The sequence below is a fragment of the Ranitomeya variabilis genome, chromosome 6 (assembly GCF_051348905.1).
Source record: "Ranitomeya variabilis isolate aRanVar5 chromosome 6, aRanVar5.hap1, whole genome shotgun sequence".
Taxonomy (NCBI): Eukaryota; Metazoa; Chordata; class Amphibia; order Anura; family Dendrobatidae; genus Ranitomeya; species Ranitomeya variabilis.
The window spans coordinates 235,040,351-235,065,151 of record NC_135237.1 but is presented as its reverse complement, the minus strand read 5'-3'; the positions used below and the strand labels follow the sequence as shown (position 1 = coordinate 235,065,151).

Below are 24,801 nucleotides of genomic sequence, written 5' to 3'. Positions count from 1 at the left end.
CCCCCTACCTCCCTCCCTCTCCTTACCCCTATTCCCTTGCGAGCTGACTATATGATTATTTCCACATGCTAATATTAAATTTCAAAGTTATAATAAAAATTATTTGAACAGAAAATTCCCCAAAAGTTAACCATCTGTGTTGGCTAATTAGCCGTGACAAAGTCTATCAAAGTTGAACAACTGTCACGTACTATAATGTTTCACAGAAACATTATAGTTTGGTCTGGGGTCCATTCCATGCAGTGTCAGAACCTAGGTGTGAATTAGGATTTTTAGTTATAAAACAATCAGGAAACGTGGCAACAAATACGAACGTTCTGGACGCTAATTTTGGCAATCAACGCTCTATCGCAGCCTTAATTCTTTTGGCACCAGAATGTAGTGTGGTGCATGCATGGTTACCTACCGTGGCGGTTACAGTGAAGATTCCTCGAGGGTCTCTTAGTCCCTACTGGCTGTACCTCATAGACCAGGATGGTCAGGTCTAACCTCCTTTTTACTACATATGGGACTGCCTCCCACCCCCCATCCAACTTCCTAGATGGCCTCTTGGCCCTATTCATCACCCAATCACCAGGAACATACTCATCTTTCGGCACAGGCCTCTAGTTGGGACACACCACTTGTCTCAGACGCCTCCCCAACCTTGTACACAGCCCTCAGCTGACAGCGATGCTCTTGAGCCCACACAGTGGTGAGCCCATTGGATCGGGCATGTGGAGATCCTTAATTTCCCTGCCTGCTCCCCCAAATATGAGCATATATGATGAGTAGCTGGTCATGCTGTGTACCCTGTGTAGTGCAGCAGGCTTGGTGCAGTGTGACAGACAGGCATTGACTGTTGTGAACTCTATTTTTGGGCTCCCTCTAGTGGTCACAAGCGGTACTGTGTAGTGTTGTCTTTCTGCAGGTTGCAGCATCAGCTGGTTCGTTATCCTTGGTTGGTTTCCTATTTAGCTCACCTGGATACTCAGTTCCTTGCCTGCTATCAATGTATTCAGTGCTCTTCAGATTCCTTGTGGCTACCTTGCTCCCAGTCTCTCCAAGACAAGCTAAGTTTTTGTTTGATCATTTTTTGATTATCAGCGTTCATTATGTTTTTAGTCCAGCTCGCTAAAATGTGATTTCCTCGCTTGCTGGTTGCTCTAGGGGACTGAGTTTCTCCCCCCACACCGTTAGCTGGTGTGGGGGTTCCTGAAATCTCAGAGTGGATATTTTGTAAGGGTTTTTTACTGACCGCATAGATTCCCTTTTCTATTTTCTGCTATCTAGTATTAGTGGGCCTCATTTGCTTAATCTGCTTTCACCCCTGTGTATGTGCTTTCCTCTTACCTCACCGTTATTATTTGTTGGGGGCTTCTATATCTTTGGGGATTATTTCTCTGGAGGCAAGAGAGGTCTTTCTTTCTCTCTAGGGGTAGTTAGTTCCTCAGGCTGGCTCGAGACGTCTAGGATTTTTAGGCACGTTCACCGGCTACTTCTAGTGTGTTTGGATAGGTTCAGACTTGCGGTCAGTCCAGTTTGCCACCTCCCTAGAGCTTGTCCTATGTTTGTTACTTAGCTGGAGTAATTTGTGATCCTCAACCACTAAGGATCATAACAGTATAGCAGGCCCAAAAGTGTTTAATGCATCGCAGAAGTGGGATAAAAAGAAGACCTGAGTACATTTTTTTTTTCCTCCCGCTTTTCCTTTGCTGCAGTCTGTTTAGCTTCTTTCATCCCCTTGAACTCTGGGTGGTTTTGAGCTCAGCTGCAGACATGAATGTTCAGACTCTGACTTCTAGTGTGGATCATCTTACTGCACGGGTGCAAAGTATTCAGGATTTTGTTATTCGTAGCCCTATGTCAGAACCAAAGATACCCATTCCTGAGTTGTTTTCTGGAGATAGATCTAGGTTTCTAAATTTTAAGAATAATTGTAAGTTATTTCTATCTCTGAGACCTCGTTCCTCTGGTGATTCTGCTCAGCAAGTTAAAATTGTTATCTCCTTGTTGCGTGGCGACCCTCAAGATTGGGCTTTCTCTCTGGCGCCAGGAGATCCTGCATTGCTTAATGTAGATGCATTTTTTCTGGCTCTTGGACTGCTTTATGAGGAGCCTAATCTTGAGAATCAGGCAGAAAAAGCATTGCTGGCTATCTCTCAAGGTCAGGATGAAGCAGAGGTGTATTGTCAAAAATTTCGGAAATGGTCGGTGCTTACTCAATGGAATGAGTGTGCCCTGGCTGCAAATTTCAGAGAAGGTCTTTCTGAGGCCGTTAAGAATGTTATGGTGGGGTTTCCCACCCCTACAAGTCTGAGTGATTCTATGGCTTTAGCCATTCAGGTTGATCGGCGTTTGCGGGAGCGCAAATCTGCTCATCCTTTGGCGGTATTTTCTGGACAGAGACCTGAGTCTATGCAATGTGACCGAACTCTGACCAGAATTGAGCGACAAAGTCATAGACGTCAAAATGGGTTGTGCTTTTACTGTGGTGATTCTACTCATGTTATCTCAGCATGCTCTAAACTCTTAAAAAAAAAATCGCTAAACCTGTCACCATTGGTACTATACAGCCTAAATTTATTTTGTCTGTTACTTTGATTTGTTCTTTGTCGTCCTACCCGGTTATGGCTTTTGTGGATTCGGGTGCTGCCCTGAATCTGATGGATTTGTCGTTTGCCAGGCGCTGTGGTTTTGTCCTGGAGCCTTTGGAATTTCCTATTCCTCTGAGGGGAATTGATGCTACGCCATTGGCTGAGAATAAGCCTCAGTATTGGACGCAAATGACCATGTGCATGACTCCCGTACATCAGGAGGTGATTCGCTTTCTCGTTCTGCATAATTTGCATGATGTTGTCGTTTTGGGTCTGCCATGGCTGCAAGCTCATAATCCAGTTTTAGATTGGAAAGCTATGTCTGTGTCAAGTTGGGGTTGTCAGGGAATTCATGGCGATACTCCGCTGGTGTCTATTGCTTCTTCCACTCCTTCTGAGGTCCCTGAGTTTTTGTCTGACTACCAGGATGTATTTGATGAGCCCAGGTCCAGTGCCCTGCCCCCTCATAGGGATTGTGACTGTGCTATAAATTTAATTCCTGGTAGTAAATTCCCTAAGGGACGACTTTTTAATTTGTCTATACCAGAGCATGCCGCGATGCGGAGTTATATAAAGGAGTCTTTGGAGAAGGGACATATTCGCCCATCCTCTTCCCCTCTTGGTGCAGGATTTTTTTTTGTGGCAAAGAAGGATGGTTCTTTGAGACCTTGTATAGATTATCGTCTTCTGAATAAAATTACAGTCAAATTTCAGTATCCTTTGCCACTATTGTCTGATTTGTTTGCTCGGATTAAGGGTGCCAGTTGGTTCACCAAGATAGATCTCCGTGGTGCGTATAACCTTGTGCGCATTAAGCAGGGAGATGAATGGAAAACAGCATTTAATACGCCCGAAGGCCATTTTGAGTACTTAGTGATGCCTTTTGGACTCTCTAATGCTCCTTCTGTGTTTCAGTCCTTCATGCATGACATCTTCTGAGAATATCTGGATAAATTTATGATTGTTTATTTGGATGACATTTTGGTCTTTTCTGATGATTGGGAGTCCCATGTGAAGCAGGTCAGGATGGTGTTTCAGGTCCTGCGTGCTAATGCTTTATTTGTGAAGGGCTCAAAATGCCTCTTCGGAGTACAGAAAGTCTCCTTTTTGGGTTTTATTTTTTCTCCTTCTACTGTGGAGATGGACCCAGTCAAGGTCCAGGCTATTCATGACTGGACTCAGCCCACGTCTGTTAAGAGTCTTCAGAAGTTCTTGGGTTTTGCTAATTTTTACCGTCGTTTCATCGCTAATTTTTCTAGCGTGGTTAAACCTTTGACGGATTTGACCAAGAAGGGTTCTGATGTGACTAATTGGTCTCCTGCGGCCATGGAGGCCTTTCGGGAGCTGAAGCACCGGTTTTCTTCAGCTCCAGTCTTATGTCAGCCAGATGTCTCTCTCCCCTTCCAGGTCGAGGTTGATGCTTCTGAGATTGGAGCAGGGGCTGTTTTGTCGCAGAGAAGCTCTGATGTCTCTGTGATGAAGCCATGTGCTTTCTTTTCAAGAAAGTTTTCGCCTGCCAAGCGGAATTATGATGTTGGTAATCGGGAGTTGTTGGCTATGAAGTGGGCATTTGAGGAGTGGCGACATTGGCTCTAAGGAGCTAAACATCGTGTGGTGGTCTTGACTGATCACAAAAATCTGATTTACCTTGAATCTGCCAAGCGCCTGAATACTAGACAGGCTCGTTGGTCGTTGTTTTTCTCCCGTTTCAACTTCGTGGTCTCATACCTGCCTGGTTCAAAGAACGTGAAAGCTGATGCACTTTCTAGGAGTTTTGTGCCTGACTCTCCGGGAGTTTCTGAGCCGGCTGGTATTCTCAGAGAGGGAGTGATTTTGTCTGCCATTTCCCCAGATTTGCCACGAGTGCTGCAGAAATTTCAGGCGGATTGACCTGACCGTTGTCCACCAGAGAGACTGTTTGTCCCGGATAGATGGACCAGCAGAGTTATTTCCGAGGTTCATTCTTCGGTGTTGGCGGGTCATCCTGGGATTTTTGGTACCAGAGATTTGGTGGCTAGGTCCTTCTGGTGGCCTTCCTTGTCGCGGGATGTGCGTTCCTTTGTGCAGTCTTGTGGGATTTGTGCTCGGGCTAAGCCTTGCTGTTCTCGTGCCAGCGGTTTGCTTTTGCCTTTGCCTGTTCCGAAAAGGCCTTGGACGCACATTTCCATGGATTTTATTTCAGATCTTCCAGTATCTCAGAAAATGTCTGTCATCTGGGTGGTGTGTGATCGTTTTTCCAAGATGGTCCATTTGGTGCCCTTGCCTAAGTTGCCTTCTTCCTCCGATTTGGTTCCTCTATTTTTTCAGAATGTGGTTCGCTTGCACGGCATTCCTGAAAATATTGTGTCTGATAGAGGATCCCAGTTTGTGTCCAGGTTTTGGCGGACTTTTTGTGCTAAGATGGGCATTAATTTATCTTTTTCGTCGGCCTTCCATCCTCAGACTAATGGCCAAACCGAGCGAACTAATCAGACATTGGAAACTTATTTGAGATGTTTTGTTTCTGCTGATCAGGATGATTGGGTGACTTTTTTGCCTTTGGCCGAGTTTGCCCTTAATAATCGGGCTAGTTCTGCTACTTTGGTTTCGCCTTTTTTCTGCAATTCTGGTTTCCATCCTCGTTTTTCCTCGGGTCAGGTTGAGCCTTCTGACTGTCCTGGGGTGGATTCTGTGGTGGATAGGTTGCAGCAGATTTGGAACCATGTGGTGGACAATTTGAGGTTGTCACAGGAGAAGGCTCAGCGCTTTGCCAACCGCCGCCGCGGTGTGGGTCCCCGACTTCGTGTTGGGGATTTGATGTGGCTGTCTTCTCGGTATGTTCCTATGAAGGTCTCCTCTCCTAAATTCAAGCCTCGCTTCATCGGTCCTTATAAGATCTTGGAAATCCTTAACCCGGTGTCTTTTCGTTTGGATCTCCCAGCATCGTTTGCCATTCATAATGTGTTCCATAGGTCTTTGTTGCGGAGGTATGTGGTACCTGTGGTTCCTTCTGTTGAGCCTCCTGCTCCGGTGCTGGTCGAGGGCGAATTGGAGTACGTGGTGGAGAAGATTTTGGATTCTCGTATCTCTAGACGGAGGCTTCAGTATTTGGTTAAGTGGAAGGGCTATGGTCAGGAGGATAATTCCTGGGTTGTCGCCTCTGATGTTCATGCGGCCAATTTGGTTCGTGCCTTCCACGGGGCTCATCCTGATCGCCCTGGGGGTCTTGATGAGGGTTCGGTGACCCCTCCTCAAGGGGGGGGTACTGTTGTGAACTCTATTTTTGGGCTCCCTCTAGTGGTCACAAGCGGTACTGTGTAGTGTTGTCTTTCTGCAGGTTGCAGCATCAGCTGGTTCGTTATCCTTGGTTGGTTTCCTATTTAGCTCACCTGGATACTCAGTTCCTTGCCTGCTATCAATGTATTCAGTGCTCTTCAGATTCCTTTTGGCTACCTTGCTCCCAGTCTCTCCAAGACAAGCTAAGTTTTTGTTTGATCATTTTTTGATTATCAGCGTTCGTTATGTTTTTAGTCCAGCTTGCTAAAATGTGATTTCCTCGCTTGCTGGTTGCTCTAGGGGACTGAGTTTCTCCCCCCACACCGTTAGTTGGTGTGGGGGTTCTTGAAATCTCAGAGTGGATATTTTGTAAGGGTTTTTTACTGACCGCATAGATTCCCTTCTCTATTTTCTGCTATCTAGTATTAGTGGGCCTCATTTGCTTAATCTGCTTTCACCCCTGTGTATGTGCCTTCCTCTTACCTCACCGTTATTATTTGTTGGGGGCTTCTATATCTTTGGGGATTATTTCTCTGGAGGCAAGAGAGGTCTTTCTTTCTCTCTAGGGGTAGTTAGTTCCTCAGGCTGGCTCGAGACATCTAGGATTTTTAGGCACGTTCACCGGCTACTTCTAGTGTGTTTGGATAGGTTCAGATTTGCGGTCAGTCCAGTTTGCCACCTCCCTAGAGCTTGTCCTATGTTTGTTACTTAGCTGGAGTAATTTGTGAACCTCAACCACTAAGGATCATAACAATTGACCACAGGAAAGTTCAAAAACAAAGTCTCTTTAATGTTCAGCGTACTCACAAAATAGACAACAAAGGGTATCCTCCGGATTGCAGCCGGGAAACAAGATAGTCTGTAACCGAGACCGGTTGCAGTAGGTGACTGCACCGCCGTGTACGCTGAGGGCGGCAATGCCTTTTGGCTCCACTTGGCTCTGTGTTGCATCACACAGGTTGAGCTCTACAGAGCCTCCTACTCTGCACGCTTGAAAGACCAAACTGACAAACCCAACCCCCCTGCTGCAGGGTTTTTACAAGGAACTGTGGCCAACGGCCACATGGAAGACCTGGCTGGGAAGGAAGCGGACCGCCCCACTACCATCCTGTAGTCCACTTCAAAAATAAAAGCCCATGGCAGGTTTTCTAAATTCTGACTTGGACAAATAGCTTGCACAAGACCAACACTTACAGCTATACCTGTGACTGCAATGCACTCCCGCGGCCTCAATATGCTTCTGTCCTCATCCTGGGGGACACATAGCGACCCTCGCATATGACACCGGTCACTGCCTCACACCTGTTGTTATAGGCCCACATTAAGTTGGGTAAGCATTACGGCCACCAACCCTTTTGACTATCCTCCAGAGTCCTCAGCATCTGGAGCAGATTGCGGTTAAACCATTTGCATGCCCTATTCCCTTGGGGGTGATATGCCATCGTGCAAAAATGCTCGATGCCATAAAGCTGGTACTGCTCGCTCATCAGGGTGCCATGGAAGCATGCCCTCTGGTCCAAATTTATTCTCTGCAGACACCCAAACACTTGTGAAACGTGTTTGCAGATTGTGTCAGTGACTGACTCTGCTGTCTCGTCTCAGGTGGGTATGGCCACCATGTATTTGTGAAAATGATTAGTGATGAGCGAGCATGCTCGGCACTACTTGCTCAAAATAGCTAGAGCATCTAACTACTCAAGATGCTCGGAGCTTGCCGAGTATTTCTGGGGGATTGGCTGGCCGCACAGCTTCATCAGGTCTATATCAGATCTGGCGCCGCCATGCTTATCATAGTCTCCAACGGAATCAGGCAGCTTAGGGAGAGTTGCTGCTGAGCTAGGGAGAGATTTGCTTGGTTCTTATTGTGGGTAGACCATATATTATACACACATCCATCTCAACTAACAGTCCTTTTGAGGACTAATAAATCTGCATTGATATCAGTGCTAGGCATCAGGCAGTGTATGTGGCAGACTTCTGTGCATAAAGCAAGAGTTCTGTCTACTGCTACTGCTATTACAGATATTTCTAGAAATAGCCCCAGGTATCAAAGGTCAGCAATAAGGTTTTTGTTATGGATCTTAATCCTGATTATTTGCTTAAAAAGCAATCCAGAGGACACCGTTTTTCTGCTCCATTTGCTTGTTGGCTATGCAAAATACAGGCAGATCCTTTCCATATTACAGCGCTTAAAATCCAGCTATTTAAAACTGTGATTTGTCCATCACATGGAACAGAGATGAAAAGTGCGCTCATAATTCTGCCATTTCTGACCTCCCTTTATATTTTGTTGCAGTGTGTTATCGAAGTTATTGACACCAGTTTGCTGGTAAAAATAGTTACTTACAGGCGATCTATTCAAATCTGTGGTTTGTCCGTCACACGGATCACATATAAGTTCACTCCAAATTCACCCATTTGTAGTGAACATGGAAAATATTGTCCTCCATTTAAAATGGGCAAGGCACGTGTCAAGGGAAGGGGAACTGGACGTGATGGTAATGGTGCATGCCGAGGCCATGGCAAGCTGAAATTGTGCCACATCAAACATCCACATCTTCTTGCCTGACCTTCCTGTCCCAATTACTAGGGGACCACAGCACACCATTATTGAACCCAGAGCAGTGTCAAAAGGTGCTTGGTTGGATAGTGGATAAAGCTTCCAGTCACTTTGCCACCACCACCTCCACCCTGTCTTCCACATGGTCAAGTCTCAGTAGCCATGATTCTGGACCGCATATTACTCACCCTGATCCTCCTTCCTCCCACCATGCCGAGTGTCCACAGACAACTGATCCCTTACTTGGACACTCCAAAGAGCTGTTCACTTTTCTATTTACAGATTCGGGCCTCTCGCCCTGTCCACTTGAAGTGGGGCAAGAGGAGATCACATATAGTGATACCTAAATATTTGAGCAGCCACGGTCACAAAAAGGCAACAGTGGGAAAGTGTCACAAGAGGTGGACAGTGATGAGACACAATTGCCAGAAAGTCAGAAGGAGGACCAGGGTGCGGAAGCGGAAGACAAGCTGGTGGATGATATTGAAACTGACCCAACCTGGTAGAAGGGCATGCAGAGTGAGGACAGCAGCACACAGGGGGAGGGAGGCATAGCACTCCAACAGGCAGGAACAAGCAGTGTGGTGGCCGCAGACAGAAGGCAGGCAACCGTTCCCCGTAACACCAACACGACGGTAGTTGACAGTCCAACTGTTAGGTCTTCCAAAGTCTGAATTTTTTTGAAAGACTCTGCCAATAATCCCAAAAAGGCCATTTGCATCACCTGCCGGCATCAGCAGGGGTAGCAAATCTACCAGCCTTATCAGGCACATAGCAGCAAAGCAGCTGACTTTGTGGGCAGAACCCCAGCATCCAGGAACAGTGTCTGCGGTTGATACCACTGCTTCTTCCGCTGTTGTGCATGCAAGCCAATCCCCTGTCCATGGTTCATGTGAAGATGTCTCCTGCCCTGCAACTGTCATTGCACACACTCAACTAGCACCATCAGCAAGCACTTCCACGTCCTTGTCCCAGAGCAGCGTTCAGTTGTCCATGCCCCAGTCCTTGGAATGCAATCACAAATACGCAGCCAATGCCCCACAGGCCACACTGCTAAATTCACACATTTTGCGACTGCTTGAACTCAAAATGTTGCCTTTTAGGCTTGTGGAGACGGAAGCTTTTCGCAACTTGATGGCGGCTGCCATACCTCAGTACTCAGTCCCTAGCCGCCACTATTTCTCATGGTGTTCTATCTCCACATTACACAAACATGCGTCCCACAACATTAGCTGTGCCCTTAGCAATGCAGTTACTGGGAAAGTCCACCTAACCACGATCACATGGACAAGTGCTTGTGGGCAGGGATGGTTCATCTCACTGACAGCACACTGGGTTAAAATAGTGGAAACCGTTACCCAGTCAGACCTTGGAATGGAACACGTCTTCCCAACACTGAGGATTGCGGGCCCCAGATCAATCAGGGTTGCCCCACAGTTTACAGCTCCTGCACCTCCTTCTCTTCTTTAGCCTCCATCTCCAAAATGACTACATCAGTCACAATCTGGAAACACAGCAGCACTGCCTCAGCCAAGCGGCAACAGGCTGTGCTGAAGGTAATATGCTTAGGTGATAAACCACACAATGGTTAAGAGTTGTGGACAGCTCTGAAAGAACAGGCAGATCTGAGTTTGACACCGCTAAACCTACAGCCACGCATGGTTGTGTGTTACAATGGCTGGAACCTGGTGGTGGCTCTGAGGTAAGGCGAGTTCACACACGTACCATGCGCATGTGCTTAACCTTCTGGTTCAGCGGTTTTTCAAAAACTACCCGGAGCTGCCAGATCTGCTTGTCAAAGTATACTGCCTGTGTGCCCATTTTAGAAAGTCAGCTGCAACTTCTGCTGCCCTTGCCGTGCTTCAGTAGTGTTTGCAGCTTCTGGCTCACCGACTGTTGTGTGATGTCCCCATGCGTTGGAACTCTACCCTGCAGATGTTGGAAAGGATTTGTGAGGAGAAGAGGGCAGTTGTTGACTTCAAATATCAACAAGGACCTCAGTATTCAGTTTTGATTCCACACATAAGACCTCAGGAGTGGACATGGATGTCAGACATATGTACCATCCTCAAAAAGTTTGAGGACTCCGCCAAGATGGTGAGCGGCGATGACGCCATAATTAGCGCCACCATCCCACTTCTCTGTCTTCTGAAACACTGTCTGCTCACAATCAAAGAGGATGTATTGCAGGAGGAGCACGATGAGATGGAGCAAGGAACCATACAGGGTGATTATACACAGCCCAGCCTCATCTCATCCCAATGTGGATTGGGTGACAATGAGGAAGAGGAGGAGGTGGAGGAAGAGCAGGAGCTAGTTTCTTGCGCTATAGATTATACTACCTGCACATCTGTTGTACCGTTTGTTCAGCGTGGATGGCCAGGGGTAGAAGTTTGTCAGCCCATACACTTAGCGCATGAGCATTGCAAGTACCGGTATAGGAGACCCGCTTCTTTCTAATGGTAACTTTTTTCTATGAGGCCCTCCTGCACGTCTCTTCCAAGGGGCATTTTAGTGCCTCCAAATTTTCGGCAGCCCTTGCATTCACTGCATAGGCAAACAGTATGGGAGACCCACTTCCTAATAATGAGAACATTTTTTTTCAGGAGGCCCTCCTGTATGTCTCTTCAAAGGGTTATTGGGGTGCGTCCAAATTTTGGGCAGCCCTGCCACTCACTGCATAAGCAATAACAGTATAAGAGACCCACTGTTTAATAATGGGAACAACAAAGCATAGTATGCTGATGGCTCTCTAATAATAGTGAGGGCCAACTGCTGGCCCTTTTAAGAATAGTAAAGGCCCCCTGATGGCCCTATAAAAATAGGCTTCGTGACTTTCAGAGTCCCTTCTTCATAAATGAAGCAGGATGTGTCTGATGATGTGTCACACACCACATTGCCAGATAAGTTAGTAAAATGTTAAAATGACATTTTCCAGTGAATGCATTTTTCTTGGTTGAAAGCAATGCTAAAGTTCAAAAATGCATTAAAAACACTACTTGTGAACATAGCCCGAGGTGTGGAGTAGCATTTTTTTTTGGTTATTTAATTTTGCCTAATATGCAAGCCATTACCCTGGAAAGGATGTTCCTTAACATATTTCTCAGGAAAATCCATTTTGGTTTTGTGTTTGTATGTTTTATTGTGAGTCTGTAAAAGTGGTGCAAGACTCTGACAACATTGTTCACAGCAGTGACCTGGGAGTCAGAAATGCTTCCAGGGGTCTTCCCCATGCTTATTCCATGTCATTTGAGCACTGTTCCCATCAATTTCCTCAATTTCTAGCCCCTCTGCAGACTGCCAGAAAAATGCTCAAGTTTCCTTTAGACTTACATTGGGCTTGTTGCTCGGGTCGAGCACCCGAGCATTCAAATTTGCTTGACCCGAGCAACGAGCTCCCGAGCATTTTAGCATTTTTTAGTGCACGCCCATCACTAGATATGATTTGTCATGACCAGACAGTACAAATGTCCAGAGACAGAATATCCAATATGTACAGTTAGGTCCATATATATATTTGGACAGAGACAACATTTTTCTCATTTTGGTTATAGACATTACTACAATGAATTTTAAACAAAATAATTCAGATGCAGTTGAAGTTCAGACTTTCAGCTTTCATTTGAGGGTATCCACATTAAAATTGGATGAAGGGTTTAGGAGTTTCAGGTCCTTAACATGTGCCACCCTGTTTTTAAAGGGACCAAAAGTAATTGGACAGATTCAATAATTTTAAATAAAATGTTAATTTTTAGTACTTGGTTGAAAACCCTTTGTTGGCAATGACTGACTGAAGTCTTGAACTCATGGACATCACCAGACTCTGTTTTTCCTCCTTTTTGATGCTCTGCCAGGCCTTCACTGCGGTGGTTTTCAGTTGCTGTTTGTTTTGGGCCTTTCTGTCTGAAGCTTAGTCTTTAACAAGCGAAATGCATGCTCAATTGGGTTGAGATCAGGTGACTGACTTGTCCATTCAAGAATATTCCACTTCTTTGCTTTAATAAACTCCTGGGTTGCTTTGGCTTTATGTTTTGGGTCATTGTCCATCTGTAGTATGAAATGACGACCAATCGGTTTTGCTGCATTTGGCTGGATCTGAGCACACAGTATATCTCTGAATACCTCAGAATTAATTTGGCTGCTTCTGTCCTGTGTCACATCATCAATAAACACTAGTGACCCAGTGCCACAGGCAGCCATGCATGCCCAAGCCATCACTCTGCCTGCGCCGTGTTTTACAGATGATGTGGTATGCTTTGGATCATGAGCTGTACCACACCTTCGCCATACTTTTCACTTTCCATCATTCTGGTAGAGGTTGATCTTGGTTTCATCTGTCCAAAGAATGTTCTTCCAGAACTGTGCTGGCTTTTTTAGATGTTTTTTAGTAAAGTCCAGTCTAGCCTTTTGATTCTTGATGCTTATGAATGGCTTGCAAAGTGCAGTGAACCCTCTGTATTTACTTTCATGCAGTCTTCTATTTATGGTAGATCTGGATATTGATACGCCTACCTCCTAAAGAGTGTTGTTCACTTGGTTGGCTGATGTGAAGGGGTTTCTCTTCACCTTGGAGATTATTCTGCGATCATCCACCACTGTTATCTTCCGTGGGCGCCCAGGCCTTTTTGCATTGATGAGTTCCAGTGCTTTCTTTCTTTCTTTCTTTCTTTCTTTCTTTCTTTCTTTCTTTCTTTCTTTCTTTCTTTCTCAGGATGTACCAAACTGTAGATTTTGCCACTCCTAATATTGTAGCAATTTCTCGGATGGGTTTTTGCTGTTTTCGTAGCTTTAGGCTTCTTTCACATTTATGTTGGTACGGGGCCGTCACAAAGCATCAGCGCGATGTACCGACGTACGTTTGTCAGTTTGTGCATAACGCGAGCAGCGTACGCAGTATTTCAACGTGTCCGCTGCCCATTCTAAAGTCCCGGGAAGGAGAGAGAGATCTCTGCCCAGGCATGCGCAGTTAAAAATGCAGGATGCAACGTACGAAAAAACGTTCCCTTTAACGTTTTTTCAAAACAACGGGCCGCCAAAACCCGACGCATCCAGTGGACGATGCATGCAACATATGGCCATGCGCCGCAATGCGTCGCTAATGCAAGTGTATGGTGCAAAAGCGCATCCTGCGGGCAACTTTACAGGATGCATTTTTTCTCCAAAACGACACATTGTGACGGTTCCTAAACAACAGAAATGTGATAGAGACCTAAGGATGGCTTGTTTCACCTGCATAGAGAGCTCCTTTGACCGCATGTTTACTTCACAGCAAAACCTTCCAAATGCAAGTACCACACCTCAAATCAATTCTAGGCCTTTTATCTGCTTAATTGAGAATGACATAACGAAGGGATTGCCCACACCTGTCCATGAAATAGCCTTGGAGTCAATTGTTCAATTATTTTTGGTCCCTTTAAAAACAGGATGGCACATGTTAAGGAGCTGAAACTGCTAAACCCTTCATCCAATTTTAATGTGGATACCCTCAAATGAAAGCTGAAAGTCTGAACTTCAACTGCATCTGAATTGTTTTGTTTAAAATTCATTGTGGTAATCTCTATAACCAAAATTAGAAAAATGTGGTCTCTGTCCAAATATATATGGACCTAACTGTACATAGTCAATCATCAGGATCTCTTGGGGCGCAGACCGTCTAATGGTCTGGACTTGTGCCCGCTGTTCGGGGATATTACTCAGTCTGCAAGGCCAACACTTGAAACATGATTCAGTTGCCATGTCTTTCAAGTCAGGGCAATATAACAGGCACTGGAGCCACCTATACATCTTTTCGCTTCCAAAATGGGCGCCCTGCTTGCTGGCTTCCCGGGCGGCAAGCACCACCAATGACCTTGGAATGTCTATCTGCTGTCAGTGCTGCAACTCTGATGGTAAGTAAACAGTTAAACACAGCATCCACTGGGTAACAGTCATCTTATACCAATGCCTCAGCAGCTTCTGGGGTCAGTCCTTGATCCGGACCCACTATTTCACTCTTTATAGGTCCAGACAGTCATCTTAAACTTTTCCCCAATCAGTCAAGGTTTCCCTAACACCATCAGCATTCCGGAAGCCACCCCACTTAAATGTGCTTAGTTTTGGAATGTGGGTAAATGGCTGAGACTCCGGGTTTCAGTTTCCTCCAGCTCCTTGCCAATATCCCGAATTGTCAATCCTACTGGAATTCGGGAAAGTACATCAGCATTGCCATTCTCTCTTCCCGATCGGAACGGGATGCAATATTAGTACTTGGAAGCCCTCCAATTCTGTTCATGAGCCTCTAGTTTGGCATTCTCCAGGTGTGCTAATGGGTTATTGTTCGTCATTACAGTCACAATGACACCTGTCAAGTACTGCGCAAACTTTTCCTTCATGTCCCATACTAGTGCAAAAAGTTCCAACTTAAAGGAGCTATAGTTGTTGGTGTTGCGCTCTGACTCTCTGAGACAGGCGACCGTAAGCAATCACTTTCTTGCATCCGTCTTGTAAGCTATCATTAGTGTTCACCAAGAATGGGACATTGAACCATGCATTTGCCAGGAATGGAGCACTGGTCAGGGTCTTCTTCAATGCTTCAATGGCATCTTTCTGCCATGGTTGGTCCCCACTTGATGGGTTGAGTCTTGGGTACCCCTGTCATGCCCCTCAGTAGCTTGTTTAGTAGGCCAGCCAAATGAGTGAACTGTGGTATAAACCTATGAATGATAGTATCCAACCAGATCTAAAAAAGGTCGCACTTCTCAGAGGGAATTCAACCGAGACCATTTTTGGTTGGCGTCCACCTTACTGGTAGCCGGGTGCACCCCCTCTGGAGTGATCATATGTCCCAAGTACTCTATCCGGTATTGAAACAGTGGGCACTTCTTGGGTTTGATCTTGAGACTGCGGTCTCACAACTGCCCCTTGACTTGTAGCAGATTCTGCAAGCAATCCTCGAAGGAGGCCCCAAACATCACCACATCGTCCAAGTATATCAATACCGACTCGAAGGTGAGGTCACCCAAACAATGCTCTATCAACTGCTAGAATGTCCCTGGAGTATTGAACAGACCTAATGGCATCCTGTTGAACTCATAGAGTCCCATAGATAGGATGAAGGCCATCTTCGCTTTGTGTTTCTCGGCCACCGGTACCTGCCAGTATCTGCTGGCCAGCAATTGAGAAGAATTTTGCATGACTAAGGGCGAATAATGACTCTTGATCCACAGAAGAGGATAAGTATCCCAGATGGTTTGGGTATTTAATTTTTGGTAGTCCACACAAAACGGGAGAGACTCATCCTCATTCTGCGCCAAAACCACTGAAGCAGCCCAAGGACTTTGGCTCTCTTTGATCACCCAATTCTTCAATATGCTGAAAATCATATCTGTCACCTCCTGGTATATCTTCAGTGGATGTGCGGATCCCTTGATCAGATTGGCGCAGCATCGCTGGTAGGGATTTTGTGTTCAGCAGTGGTAGCACACCCTAAGTCTTTATCATGTCTTGAGAACGCCTCCTGAAATTCCCATAGAGTTTCTTCGTGAAGCTTTAGTTGTCCTGGAGTCAAGGTCCATCTCTATCAAATCAATGATCGCCCGGTCATTCCACTCAATTGTTGGAGCCTGCCTTCATTGGACATCTGTGGCATAGGTCCAGGCCGACCTCCTATCTGCCTGTAACGTGAAGTCTCTCCTAGGTAGGATTTTCTCATCAGACACATAGATTTCAGCTGGCAGGGTTCCTCCAGGGATGTTTAACTCGCTGTCTTGAACATTAATACAGTGTACAGCCACACACCCATCCTTCACAGTGGCGAGGGCCCGGGCTACCAGTAGTCTGTTCAACGTATCCTCCTGAGTGGCGGGCTTGATAAGGACCTCCAGTCCACTTAGTCAGCACCCAGCTCCCACTGGCAGAATCAATATCTGTTTCTGCCATTGTGGCATCTTCACCTAAGTCATCGGTGGCACCCTCACTCATCCAATGGACTGGCTGCACATGCACATGTTGCTCTTTTGCAGGCTGCAGCTCCTCACCATCTGCTGCAGAATCTGCTGATTTGGTCAGTGTGTAGTGGCTCATTGCCCATATATAGGCCATTCTCTGGCATAGAGATGGTAGTCTAGATCCCTCAGCACGTTCATGTCCAGCGTCGCATCCAAATACTGTATGGGACGGATGGTCTACGAGCATGATCCCCTTATTGCCAATGTCCTGCTGGAACAATCGGACTTGCATACAGACTATTCCTTGTACGTCCATCTCACAATTATTGGCAGTCATCAGCCTGATGACGTTTCCATTTTCTTCCTCCATCATGTGCCCAAAATGCCTTTTGAAGAACTCCAAGGGCATAATGGTGCATTCTGACCCTGTGTCAACTAGACAGCTTAACTTCCGGCCTTTTAAATCTGCTTCCATAACAGGGCTCCTGGCATATACAGTATGTCATGTTCATCTCGCATGGGGTTTGGCTTTTGGTGGACTACGCAGGATGCCTGACTACTGTGGCGGCCAAGAGTATAACACTGGCTCAACCTCGATCTGTACAGAGCAGCCCCTAATGATATGACTGTATTGTCAGCAGCGCCTCAGAGGGGTCGTGATCCTGATGTGACGTGACCCACAGGATTTTGCATAATTGCTGGTCTTGTCATAGGGCCTTGGGACCATGGTACCACTGTCAGTGCATAGAGTGGCTGAGTCCTTTTCTGAGATACCCCTAAGCGAAGCTCCTGATTTTGTTCTTGCATTGCAGTCATCAGAGTTTGGACCCAGCACCTTAAACGGGGCCCTGAGCTGGCTCTGGGGAATTGCTTCCCACTATTTTCCTGTCCATGATGGTTGCTGTATCCTGCTGACTACACCGAGTTGTAGGTCGTGTCCCGGGGAGTGTTATTCAGGATACAGCAGAGTCATGGGCGAGAAAAAAACAAATCCTTACCAGTCTACACACCCTAAGGCCATGTTCACACTTCGCGGTTTTTACCGCGGATCCGCGGTGATTTTGATGCTGCGGGTCCGCAGCAGTTTCCGTAGCGTTTACATTAACATGTAAACCCTATGGAAACCGCAAACCACAGTGCACATGCTGCGGGAAAAACTGCGCAGAAACGCAGCGGTTTACAACCCGCAGCATGTCACTTCTTTGTGCAGAATCGCAGCGATTCTGCACCCATAGAATTGCATTGTTCCACTTACTTCCCGCATGGGGCTGTGCCCACGATGCGGGAAGTAAGCGGATAATGTGCGGTTGCTACCCGGGGTGGAGGAGAGGAGACTCTCCTCCAGGCCCTGGGAAGCATAAATAGTGTAAAAAAAAAAAGAATTAAAATAAAAAATGATGCTATACTCACTTATCAGCGCTGCACGCGGCCGTCCGGTCTGGTTGCTGTGCGAGCAGGACCTGCGGTGACGTTGCGGTCACATGACCGTGATGACGCCACGGTCACATGACCGTGACGTCACGAAGGTCCTTCTCGGCACAGCATCTTTGGAACCGGAGCGCCGCGTGCAGCGCCGAGGAGATCGGGACGTCAGAGGGTGAGTATAACCAATTTTTATTATTTTTACCATTACTATTGATGCTGCATATTGCTGCATATGCAGCATCAATAGTATAGGAGTAATCCCGCAGCGGAAATCGCAAAACAAACCGCGATAAATCTGCAGGGATAACCGCAGCGGTTTTGCCCTGCAGATTTATCAATTCCGCTGCGGGAGAACCCACAGAGCACGCCGCAGAGTGTGCACATAGCCTAACTATTTTACTTAGTTTTGTGGGTAATTTACCTAGACAATGGAAAACATTCAAAAACATTATACAGACATTTAGCCAGAAGGCTGAAACCCTTGTGTTGTACAGTGTGGAACCCAAACAATCTGTACCTGCTATATTTTCTATAAATGTACCTACTGGTGTGCCTGTCAAAGCCAGCCACCTGTTACTTGTTTACACCCTGGAAACGGAATCAATTGTATGAGTGTATAACGTATGCGCTAGCCTGCAGTTCAGCACAGCAGTTAACAATCTTACAAAAAATTACTTCTATTCCCCAACCAAATATCCCTCTCCCGACCCGATGTGATCTCATGAACTCAGAGGAATAGTCCGTCCTCAATAATATTGAATATATCCCAGAAGTTAACCATCTATGTTGACTATGTTGACTAATTAGCTGTGAACAAATTACACTGCTCAAAAAAATAAAGGGAACAATTAAACAACAGAATATAACTCCAAGTAAATCAAACTTCTGTGAAATCAAACTGTTCACTTAGGAAGCAACACTGTTTGACATTCAATTTCACAAGCTGTTGTGCAAATGGAATAGACAAAAGATGGAAATTATTGGCAATTATCAAGACACACTCAATAAAGGAGTGGTTCTGCAGGTGGGGACCACAGACCACATCTCAGTAACAATGCTTTCTGACTGATGTTTTGGTCGCTTTTGAATGCTGGTTGTGCTTTCACACTTGTGGTAGCATGAGACGGACTCTACAACCCACACAAGTGTCTTAGGTAGTGCAGCTCATCCAGGATGGCACATCAATGCGAGCTGTGGCAAGAAGGTTTGCTGTTTCTGTCAGTGTAGTGTCCAGAGGCTGGAGAAGCTACCTGGAGACAGGCAAGTACACCACGAGACGTGGAGGGGGCCGCAGGAGGGCAACAACCCAGCAGCAGGACAGCTACCTCAGGCTTTGTGCAAGGAGGAACAGGAGGAGCACTGCCAGAGCCCTGCAAAATTACCTCCAGCAGGCCACAAATGTGCATGTGTCTGCACAAATGGTTAGAAACCAACTCCATGAGGATGGTCTGAGCTCCCGATGTCCACAGATGAGGGTTGTGCTCACAGCCCAACACCGTGCAGGAGGGTTGGCATTTGCCACAGAACAGCAGGATTGGCAAATTCGCCACTGGCGCCCTGTGCTCTTCAAAAATGAAAGCAGGTTCACACTGAGCACATGTGACAGAGTCTGGAGATGCTGTGGAGAGTGATCTGCTGCCTGCAACATCCTTCAGCATGACGGGTTTGGCAGTGCGTCAGTAATGGTGTGGGGTGGCATTTTTTTGGAGGGCCGCACAGCCCTCCATGTGCTCGCCAGAGGTAGCCTGACAGCTATTAGCTACCGAGATGAGATCCTCAGACCACCTGTGAAACCATATGCTGGTGCGGTTGGCCTTTTTTTTTGTTTTAGCCTGATTAAAATTTGTAGTGTCTTTTTTATCCATAATGGACTCTTTTTATTACTGGACATTTTGTTACCAGAGAGTATAAGTTTTCTACAGGTTTTCAACATGCCTTATTTATAGTCAGTATCCCCAGTTACCATGAGATGGCCCCAGTCTACATGATTAAGCTCTTCCCTTAATTTGTTGAAATCAGCTTTCCTAAAGTTCCAGGTTTTTACATTTTCCCTTTTGAATGTTTGACTGAAAATTACTTTGAAACTTACCATGTTATGGTCACTGCATCCCAAATGCTCCTTGACCTGTAGATCTGAAATTGTTTCTGTCTTATTTGGCAGAACCAGATCCAGCAGATTACCTCCCCTGGTTGGTTCGTCTACCAGCTGAGAGAGGTACGGTAATTGTCCTGAATTGTGGATAAGAACTTTCAGGCTATGTGCACACGTTGCGGATTAGGCTTAGGAATTTCTGGTGCGGATTCTGCATCTCTTGGCAGAAAACGCAGGTGCGGATTTGTCGCGTGTTTTGTACTGATTTTGTGCATTTTTGGTGCGGATTTGCAGCAGATTTTTTGCGGATTTACTGCATTTTTTACCCCTGCGGATTTATATAATGGAATTTGTACAAAAATGCTGCAGATCCACAAAAAAGAAGTGACATGCTACTTTTTTTTAATCCGCAGCGTTTCCGCACGGAATTTTCTGCACCATCAGCACAGCATTTTTTTGCCATTGATTTGCATTGTATTGTAAATCACTTGCGGATCTGCAGCATTTCTGCACCGCAAAAAACGCTGCAGATCCACAGGAAATCCGCAACGTGTGCACATGCCCTCAGCTTTAAGCACAACTAGAAGATTCTATGCCCCATTGAATGTCTGGATAGTTAAAATCCCCCATAATAAGGACCCTATTATTATTTGCTGCCTTTTTAATTTGCTGCAGCATTTCCTCAACTACATGTTCAGCTATATTAGGAGGCTGACACAGCCCCCCCGAGGAAGCTCAGCACGCAAAACGCGCGTCGGGGATATTTCATTGACACCTGCAGCAAAGAAACCACACATGGGTAAGTTTAACCCACGGCACTTTCTTTAAATTGATTTTCTTACTAGATGGGCTATGTGCAATAGGGGTGGTGTTTTGTTCTGATATGGCACTTTTGCCGGTACTTTTTTGATATTTGGCTATGATCAGTTTTTACATCTAATTGTCCCCTTGTATATAAAAATAGTAGGTGCACATTGGCTTGCCCTATATACTTGAGTACATATACTATTGCTATTTTTGGGCTGCACCTTTACATGTATTAAATGTGTGTGTTTTTATGCTGTAGGTGTCTATTATTCATCTACTGACCCTCATCACTTACGCTAATTTTATATGAATGTTTGTGCCCTCTTTTTTTGTATCACATAATAAAGTTTTTGACACTTTATATGAAATTCATGATGCTATGTGTTTTTATGGGGCATTATGCTCGTAATAGCTTTATAGGATTATATACGTGTGGGAGTTTGCCCCTCCCTGTTCCCCGTTAAAGTGCCATGGGCCCTGGGGTAGAAGGGATTGTTACAATAATGAATGTATCCGCCAGATCGGTTTTTGTTATATATTAGGAGGCTTGTAGCAAACTCCAATTAGCAGCTTTCCATTATTGCCATCCCCATATACATTTACCCATACTGACTCAGCATTATTGCAGCTCCCCCCAATGTCATCATTGAACACTGATCTTAAGTTAGATTTAATACAAATTCATACCCCTTCACCTTTTCTGTCTTACCTGTCCTCCAGGACAGTAAAAACCGCAACAGGAGGAAAAAAAGGAGGAAAAAAATCCACTATTCTAGAGAAAACACCACAGAAAAATCAGGCAAATGTGCTTACCTGTTCAGGCCTCGAATCGAATCAAATGCACTATCATGGTGCAGCAAGCCCAAGTAAAGATGGCGATTGCACAGGTGCCGTAATACCAAATGAGACAGCCGGGCTACCACAGGGATTGGCCGCTTGGCACATCAGTGCAAATGAATAATCTGGAGCAGTGTTCACACAGAGTGTGCAAAGCATCTGGATCATAGCCTATTAGTTATGCCCTGTGGCGCGCCCAGTGCTAACTGTAATGCATCCCGTGTGAACAGAGGCCACAACTTACAAAGCCATCAGGGCCCAACAGCACCTCAAAAAGTACAAATAAAAACGTGCACAAGAACATAACAAAATATGTAAGGTATTAGTTAATATTATTGCCACAATACGTAAGCTGGCAACCCACGTCACGGGTCCTCATGCTTGCCAGTCCTACTCTAACAGCAAAAACTACAACAGGAGGGAAAAACCTCCATTATTCTAGAGAAAACACCACAGAAAAAACAGGCAAAGGTGCTTACCTGGCAAGGGACGGGGAACTGGATGTGATGTTGATGGTGCATGCAGAGACCAAGGCCATGGGCAAGCTGAAATTGTGCCACAACACCCACATCTTCTCGCCCGACCTTCCTGTCCTAATTACTAGGGGACCATAGCAGCACACCACTATTGAACCCAGAACAGTGTCAAAAGGTTGTTGGTTGGATAGCAGATAAAGCTTTCAGTCACTTTGCCGCCGCAACCACCACCACCACCCTGTCTTCCACATGGTCAAGTCTCAGTAGCCGTGAGTCTGAACCGCATATTTCCCAACCTGATCCTCCTTCTTCCCACCATGCCGAGTGCCCAGAGACAACTGATCCCACTATTACGAGCAGGAACGAAACAAGAGTGGACCCTCTGGACCGTGGGGGAACTACCCCTGGGCGAGCGGACCTAGATAGGAAACCAACCCCTATACAGGGATCGTTTAGGAGCAAGCCCAGAGGTCTCTTACCCACGGTGGAGTACCAAGAGGGACGGCTCCAGGAAGGAAGACGGGAGAGGCTGGAGGAGAACAAGGCTGAAGGTGTTTTGAAAGGCTGGAAACCGGAGCAGGGAGACTGAAGGAAAGAAACAAAGGAACAAAGACAAGGGAAGGAAGGAGCGGGTACTGGAAGGGAAAGGAGGGCAATGGTGAGACTAGACGAGGAACCAAACAGAGTAGGTACACAGCACAGTAGCGGAAGGGGCCAGACGCACAAGCAAAAGCTAATGACAATCAGGCACAGAGGAACAGGTGAAGCAGCCTTTTGTAGCAGGAGCAAGAACAGGATAGGATGAGAGAGACCCCATGACCTCAGGGGGCGGTGGCCGAGAGGCTGTACCTGCGTCCAGGAGGGAAGCTAGAGCGCCTGCATTGAGACAGGACACCAGCCGAGGACCTGGAGACCGGAAGTGCCGGGAAGGCGGAGGAGCGTGCAAACCGGGACGCAGCAGAGGTGGAATGAGAACGCAGGAGAGTGGCGGTTGTAACAGGCGCAACGCTGGAGAGGTGAGAACCGCGCCGCAGGAGAGTGGCGGTTGTAACAGTACCCCCCTTCTTACGCCCCCCTTTACGAAGAGTAGCAAGGAATTTATTAAGAATACGGGGGGCATCAATGTTCTCCAAGGGCTCCCAGGACCTCTCCTCTGGACCAAACCCCTTCCAATCCACCAGAAAAAACTCTTTACCCCGAACCTTTTTAACAGCCAAAATATCCTTTACCTCAAAGACGTTGTCAGAGCTAACTGGTAGAGGGGACGTGCGAGATGAGGGATGAAAGCGGTTAAAGACAGTGGGTTTGAGAAGAGAGACATGAAAAGTATTGGGTATACGGAGCGAGGCAGGCAATTTCAGCTTGTAAGCGACTTCGTTGACTCGACGCAGAATCTCGAAAGGACCTATAAAACGTGGCCCAAGTTTGTAGGACGGAATCTTGAGTCTGATGTACCTTGAGGAGAGCCAGACCTTGTCACCTGGTAGAAAAGAAGGTGGATCTAAACGCCTTTTGTCTGCTTGCCTTTTCATTCTTAAAGATGCTTTGTCGAGCGTTTCCTTGACTTCATTCCAGATAGTGGAAAACTCGCAGACCAGAGAATCGGCTGCCGGAACACCGGAGGTAGAGGAAACAGGTAGAGGCACACCAGGATGTTGTCCGAATACAATGAAGAAGGGAGTTCTCGCAGAGGCTTCGCTGGAATGGTTATTGTAGGCAAACTCAGCCCAAGGAAGAAGGTTTACCCAGTCGTTATGATGAGCATTAGTGAAATGTCGTAGATAGGCGGCTAGAGTCTGATTGGTCCGTTCAACTTGACCGTTAGTCTGAGGGTGATACGCGGAAGAAAAGTCCAGAGTCACTCCTAGAAGTTTGCACATAGCTCTCCAGAAACGGGAAGTAAATTGTACACCTCTGTCAGACACAATGTGTAGTGGTAGACCATGTAGTTTAAAGATGTTCAGGATGAAAATGTCCGCCAAGTCAGGAGCAGAGGGTAAACCGGGCAGCGGAATAAAGTGAGCCATCTTCGAAAATCTGTCCACCACAACAAGTATGACTGTACATCCGGAAGAGGTGGGTAAGTCGGTAATGAAATCCATGGCAATGTGTAGCCAAGGTGCTGATGGCACAGGAAGAGGAAGCAGATTTCCAAATGGTAGTTGTCTTGGCACCTTGTTTCTGGCACACGAGGGACAAGAAGCGACAAATTCTTTGACGTCTTGACGCAGAGTAGGCCACCAGTAGTACCGAGAGATAAGGAGAAAAGTCTTTTTGGAACCAGCATGCCCCGCCAGTTTAGAAGAATGACCCCAAGTTAACACTCTTCTTGTGTCTGCTTCCGAGACTAAGGTTTTTCCCGGTGGGGGGTGAATCAACTGTACAGGAGCAACAGTTAAGACCTTAGAAGGATCTATGATGTATGAAGGTTCCTCCTCAGTATCAGGTGGCTGAAAAGACCTTGACAGAGCATCCGCTCTAATGTTCTTACAGCCAGGCCGGAAGCGCAGCTCAAACTCGAAACGGGCGAAAAACAGGGACCATCTGGCTTGTCGGGGGTTTAATCTTTGCGCAGTTTGCAGATAAGCAAGGTTCTTATGATCGGAATAGATTACGAACGGATGTACAGATCCCTCAAGAAGATATCTCCATTCCTCCAAGGCCAACTTGATGGCTAACAACTCTCGATCTCCTATAGTATAGTTCCGTTCTGAAGTCGAAAAGACCTTAGAGAAGAAACCGCAGGGAACCATTTGACCTTCGGAAGTCCTCTGAGAGAGCACAGCTCCAGCACCTGAAGAAGAGGCGTCTACTTCCAGGACGAAGGGCTTGTTTACCTCCGGGTGAT

The 24,801-nt window shown here is 46.3% G+C and overlaps 1 protein-coding gene across 13 annotated transcripts in view; it reads left to right on the top strand.

Moving 5' to 3' along the window:
- Positions 1-24,801, top strand: part of CTNND2 (catenin delta 2) — a 3,400,942-nt gene that overhangs the window by 3,002,191 nt on the left and 373,950 nt on the right. The window contains exon 20 of one of the 13 annotated variants that reach the window (XM_077269509.1): positions 20,509-20,620. The exons of the other annotated variants lie outside the window; for them this stretch is intronic. Within the exon in view, the coding sequence (XP_077125624.1) occupies positions 20,509-20,540 (32 nt within the window). The 3' untranslated portion in view covers positions 20,541-20,620. Of the gene's footprint in view, positions 1-20,508; positions 20,621-24,801 lie in introns of those variants that run through there. 13 annotated transcript variants of the gene reach the window in all.